Source organism: Oncorhynchus kisutch, linkage group LG23 (genome assembly GCF_002021735.2).
Source record: "Oncorhynchus kisutch isolate 150728-3 linkage group LG23, Okis_V2, whole genome shotgun sequence".
Taxonomy (NCBI): Eukaryota; Metazoa; Chordata; class Actinopteri; order Salmoniformes; family Salmonidae; genus Oncorhynchus; species Oncorhynchus kisutch.
Window position 1 is genome coordinate 10,207,640 of NC_034196.2, and position 6,534 is coordinate 10,214,173.

The 6,534-nt window shown below is 43.5% G+C and overlaps 1 protein-coding gene across 1 annotated transcript; it reads right to left on the reverse strand.

Annotated features, from left to right (window-relative positions):
* Window positions 1-300: 300 nt before the first annotated feature.
* On the reverse strand, window positions 301-6,137 carry LOC109868821 (dual specificity protein phosphatase 4). Its single transcript, XM_020458544.2, has 4 exons — window positions 5,631-6,137; window positions 4,660-4,793; window positions 3,700-3,919; window positions 301-1,703 (listed from the first exon to the last, which is right to left on the reverse strand). Exons 1-4 carry the CDS (start codon window positions 6,016-6,018, stop codon window positions 1,321-1,323), a joined length of 1,125 nt encoding a protein of 374 aa, XP_020314133.1. The 5' UTR covers window positions 6,019-6,137; the 3' UTR covers window positions 301-1,320.
* Between the last annotated feature and the right edge of the window lie 397 nt (window positions 6,138-6,534).

Genomic DNA, 6,534 nt, shown 5'->3' on the forward strand with positions numbered 1-6,534 from the left:
ACAAGTCAGGTTCATAGGTCAGTTCCCAATTAAGTCTCCATCTTTCAACAAGCATTAGACCAATCAACATCTATTGTCTGGACAGAAATAGTACCTATGTAACAGACAATATAGTTGAAAGGATGAAAAACAACACATTCTTATCTTGAGAATTCAAAAAAAAAAAATTGGTAAGGCAAAAAAAACACTTCTGAAATATCCGGTCTGTATCGATGAGTGAATATACATATGAAGCTAAAAAACATGATCAGAAATACACAACACAATGTAGTGCTTTGGTGGCAACTGGGAAGAGAGAGAAACGGATTATTGCTCTACTTGGGGGAGAGGAACGGATGGGATTACATTGTCTGTATTGCAGTGTTGACTTGAAACGTTGTTGTTTAGTGATTTCCCAGCTTATCTGCCTCAGTCTGTTTGAAAAGGAAAGGCGCTGGGGCACTTGAGCACATCCAAAGCGCCGGAAAAAACATCCTATACCTTTTCTGAACAAGGCACTGACCAACAAACAGAAGAAAAAAAAACTTTCTCCACAAAAGCCCATCTGTCCATCCGACCGAGCCTATTACATGGAAGACCAGGGGTTGCCCGGGCTATGTAGCAGGAGCTCAGACGTTAATTTGGCACCGTCTCAGAAAGCTTGTCTCTTTATCTCAACGGCCTCTCCACCTCCGCATGGGGGACGCTTTTATTCTCTCATTCATCAGCAGTCCTGCTCCAGGAGAGGAGGGGGGCACATGGGAGATGGGATGGGGATGTCAAGGACAGGAAGCCGGACAGGACGTTAGTAGAGCACCTGTCACAACTGAAGAGCCTCCTGCTCTCTGTCAGGAAGCGACTAAATGACTGAGCGCACTTTCTCTCTCTTTCTCTCTCCTCCCCTCTTTGCTCTTTCCTTTTCTCTGCATCTCTGCTCATGGCCATTCACCCCTCTCAGCAGGACTGGAGAGGCTTTGGAAAACTCCACAGGAAATGAAAGAGACGGACTGCAACTTAGAAGTCTGCCGCCACGTCCTTCGCACTAAACCACAGGAACTGCATATCTCCTTGAGCCTGTTTTCAGAAAAAGCTTATTTAATGTTCACCAAATAGTGATGAATGAGTGTGTGTGTGTGTGTGTCATATTCTATACAGTTTTTTGAGTCAGGCAGCAGCATAGGCACCCTCAGTTTTTCATTGTCAATGGACTTTTCAGCTTATACCAAGTTAGGAGAAGAGAAACTCTCTCTCTCTCTCTCTGCCCTGGATAGTGAGAGAAATGGGGCTGACAGGAGCCCCTTGGGTCAGTTCAGTGTCGATGTCTGTCTGTGGTGCAGGGCATCAGCAGCTGGGCGAGGTTGTGATTGGACTGTGCAGGTAGGCCAGGCTGCTGGGCTGGCCATGTGCTACCACGGAGACGGGGAAGCTGAATATGAAGGGTGAGGTGGGGGTGGAGGAAGACTTGGGGCCCAGGCTGGCTGCCGAGGGGCTGGCGGCCTCCACCGCACATGACGTGGCCAGCACCTGGGACTCAAACTGCAGCAGCTGACCCATGAAGCTGAAATTAGGGGAGATGATACTGCGGCGCTGCTTGACGAACTCAAAGGCTTCGTCCAGGCGAACACGCTTCTTCTTCATCAGGTATGCCAGGCAGATGGTGGCAGAGCGAGAGATGCCCGCCTGGCAGTGCACCAGCACACGTCCGTTAGAGTCTTTCACAGAGTCTGAAGAGAGACAAAGAGATAGGGGGTTCAGAACTGACTCCAGGATATTGATATGTACAGGATAGGTAATACATAGTGCTCAGGATTATCTGTTGCCATGGTCCATAAGCTTTGATGATAGAGACCCCCCGCCCCCCCACACCAGCCTCTTACACCTCAGTGTCTCATAAGCAATATATTACTCTGTAGCACTATAAAACACAAACAGCAACACTATGCACCCAAGAGAAAATACATGCAAATGTACAGGTAACAGTCAAAATAAAGGAAACACTTGAGTAAATGAGGTATTCAAAATATATTGAAAGCAGGTGCTTCCAAACATGTGTGCTTCCTGAGTTAATTAAGCAATTAAAACATCCCATCATGCTTAGGGTCAGGTATAAAAATGCCCAATTGCCCATTATTTTGGCTACCATGTCGAGAAGAACAGATATGTGTGACTTTGAAAGAGGGGTCTCAAAGGAAAAAGGCTATTTTAGGCTTAGGGGTTAGGTTTACAATTAGGGTTAGGGGTTTAGGGTGTGCACGCTTGCATGTGCGTGTCAGTCTCCAGATCTCAACCCAAGTGAACACTTATGGGAGATTCTGGAGTGGCGCCTGATATAGCGTTTTTCCATCGCCATCAAAAAAACACCAAATTATGTAATTTCTTGTGGAAGAATGGTGTTGCATCCCTCCCATAGAGTTCCAGACACTTGTAGAATCTATGCCAAGGCACATTGAAGCTGCTCTGGTGGCTCGTGGTGACCCAACACCCTATTAAGACACTATGTTGGTGTTTCCTTTATTTTATATACAGTTTCCAGTATATCCTGCATCCAGACACCTACAGCAGCCCTTTCCATACATAAACATTTCTCACCATGAGAAATAGCAGCAACAGGGGATATGCCCTCATCACAGGGAGGCCATTTTGAGTAGTAATACACACATATTTCCACATAGATAGAATTTCATAAATACTCATTAAAACATAGAAATGTGGTATCCACTTCTATACAAGTGCCGTCGTGTTCTCTCGCGTACACACACACACACAGGTAACTCCAACTAACGAGGCGGCGCACCCAAGAACAGTGGATGAGTCAGACTCCCTAAGCAGCTAGCTCTGACGCATTCAAGTCCATACACGCTTATATACACATACACACACCTTCAAGCCTGCTGGGTTCTCCACAGAACAGTGCAGAGGCTTTTATGTGTGTGTGTGTGTGTGTGTGTGTGTGTGTGTGTGTGTGTGTGTGTGTGTGTGTGTGTGTGTGTGTGTGTGTGTGTGTGTGTGTGTGTGTGTGTGTGTGTGTGTGTGTGTGTGTGTGTGTGTGTGTGTATATTCTACCAAGATGGAACCTCTAGGAGCTACGCCCTCCTATCCTCCCTCATGGTAATCCCTAACCATTGGAGTACCGCAATAACTATAGCTCAGCACTCCTCTCCCTCCGTCACCCATATCAACAAAGAATTTTGAGCATGGGCAACACACACACTGAGATTCTGCATGAGCACATGATTTACTCTCTTTATTATCAATTATTTATTCTAAAATGCTCTCCCGTCAGATAGGCTATTACCTAGCATGAAATGAAAATGTTCTGTCAAATGCATTACACCACCCAGGTTTGAAAGAGACTGCCAACCATTACTCATACACTACACTAGCATTAATTACCAAAGGAGCCGTCTGTACAACATGTTCCCGAAGAGCCATCAATTAAAGTAACAATCTCGTCCCTGCAAGAAGACAACCTTCAATCACATGGCCAAATTAACATTCTACTGGGCTATGCGGCAGCTGGGTCCTACAGGGACCATCATGGACCATGTAATTCTCCTTCTGCTCATGATGATGATTAAGCGGCATTAGTCTGTGTCCCAAATGGCACCTTACTCCCTTTATAGTGCACTACCTTGTCTCGGGTCAAAAGAATTGCACTATAGGGAACAGGGTGTCATTCGGGACAGGTCCCATGTATTCTTCTAAGAGATTGAAACTTACCGATAAACTCAATGGCTTCTATGAACCAGGAGCTGATGTCCTCTTTATGGTTGTCCTCCACAGGAATGCACTTGTACTGGTAGACCCCCTCGAAGTGGTTGGGACAGTTAGAGGACACGTTGAGCAAGGCTGAGATGCCCATGCCGTCCAGCATGTCCTTTTTGGAGGCATGGAAGGCACTGCCAAGGTACAGGAAGGGAAGAATCTCCACTGGACCAGCCTGGAACATAGAGAAGACAAAGTGGGCATTATTACAGAGCCAAGAGAGAATAGAGGATATTTTACAGTCAGAATGTCTCTTTCAAACATCACAAATTAACACAATAAATAGGACTGGAGAAAGGGCCTATTAACAATTTGCAATCATCAATAAATTAAAAGGTTCTGATAAATACAATTTACAGTGTGCACTTTTTATGTGAATGATTTTAATACAAAGGTAGCAGTAATAGGGTCTGACATGTGGTCATATACAATCTCGGCCAATCACCAATGGCAATGATTTGAACTCCAGCAGGTTATTTATCTCCAGACAGCTTATTGATTTGGGCCCTGTTATGTCATTACTGATATGGGCCCGCTTCAAACGGCAGAAATGATCGATAAGGGCTATGTAAAACTGTTATGTCATTGCTGATATGAGCCCGCTTCAAACGGCAGAAATGATCGATAAGGGCTATGTAAAACTGTTATGTCATTGCTGATATGAGCCCGCTTCAAACGGCAGAAATGATCGATAAGGGCTATGTAAAACAGATGTGCATAGGGAAGGGCGGCCGGGTCACTGTTCGTCACACAGGCCTACCACCCATTCCAGCAGGGAGAGAAAAAACGGAAGCATAACTGGTGCTCTTATCGAGCCCGGAAACCAGTGGATGGACAAAATTGACGAGTCCCCTAGTATTTCACCCAATATTCAGTCAAACTCGGTCACCGAGATAAACAGGCACCCTTCTTTACCTGGTCATGGTGCAACGTCTGTGGAGTTCCACAGGAAGAACAGGAGTCCAAACTGGACTGCGTAGAGAACGAAGATAACGTTTTGGTCTTCAAACAGAACTCGGGATACTCCGTGAAAAATGTGTCATAGCCCCCTGTGAAAAGAGATTACCGTTAGACATCGGGATATTCCAATCACAGGCCACACTCTCAACACAACATAATAGCGCACCGTGTGCGTTAAAAAACGACTGTATCATTTACAAATTAGGCCTACCTAGCTTAATAGGGCTACAGATCATACATTTTTTCAATAACAACCAAATAAAATATTTCTGAATAATTACATAAAACATTATAGAACACAATCATAATTAGAATTTCAATTTCTTATAATGTAATTTATAATTTGGGTAGGCCTATGCCTAACGGTTAAGGCCTTAATTACATTTGAAAACCTATTAAATACTCGAATAGATTAAATGTTTTTGCATTTCCCAATTAACTTCCAATAATTTATTGAGAAATTCTCTCGTGTGATTTTCTGCCAACACTTCACGCTTCAATGCGTGTGCGTCATTTAAATCTATTTTGGATAATGACATTGCGATAATGAGCCATTCACAATAATAACTATTATCAAATAAAAATGTTATGCGAAATCTTGACGATGAACCAATTGTTGAGGATCACAAGATACTCACTGCGGCACATCCTCGTGCACCCAGATGTGGCTCTCTACGCATTACATCATTGTTAGAGCCTAATGCCCATTGTGGGTTGAATTGTGCAGCAATACAAAACGGCAGTACATGTACCCTACCATTTTAAACTGATTGAGACAATATGATAATAACATGGTAATAACACACTTGTCAGATATAATGAAACAGATGTGATATTTAATTGTTGTTATTTATATTTGTAAACAAAGTCAGCATTGGGCATGTTTTTAGATTCTGATAACCTTAAGTGCATTGTGATCATTTTACCTTTGAGTAGATATATTTCAGTTCCAAACGTGTCTCTGTATAATGCATTGAGCACCAAAGTGATTGTGCTATCGTCTTTAACCGTGTCTATGTCGGGCGTCCTCTCGTCGTAGAGGATCACAGCGGAGTACAGTCCTGATTTCAGCCGGGCTTTGACCTCTTCATCACCGGATAGAATCTGGTCTAAACTCACGGAGCCCTTTGCTCGCCTTCTCACGATTGTGTTACAGCGGATATTCACTGCACTCCGAATGTGTCCAGCGCTAAACGCCAGGAATGATCTGCAGTCCAGCACCAGACATTTCGCACTGTCGTCCTTCAACAACCTTTTCAAAACGTTGCAATCCATTTCGCAAAGTTCATCCATGATAACCATATTTTCCCCCATAATGAAGAAAAAAATGTGTTTTTCGTGTTGAAGAACACGAAGAGAGTGCTGGATGTGCGTTAATCCTGAGCAGCTCCTGCGCAATGTTGTGCTGTTATTCTTCTGAGAGCATTACTATCACGAGCAGTCACCTCTTTCCGTTTTATGAATGGGTGGTGGCGTCACGCTGGAGGTGACGTCACCCGCTAGCACCATTCATTAACCATTCTCTCCTTTCTCTTCATTCATGAAAAGTCAACAATCAAAGCCGACAGAAGATGAAATTACCGCTGCCAAACCTCAAAAATTATGTTGACTCTCTTCTGAATGAATGCAAAATGCAGTAGTCTACTTCTTTTCCCACGATAGTCAAAATCTTCTGTAATTATATATACGCTACCATGCCTAGGCTATTTAATCATTTATTATTTTATATTCCTTCATATGAAGATAAATTGGTCAAATGTTATGAATGTGTTATATGCCGTTGCCATTCTTGATTTACATTCTAAGTAATATACCTTTGTGAATAGGGTA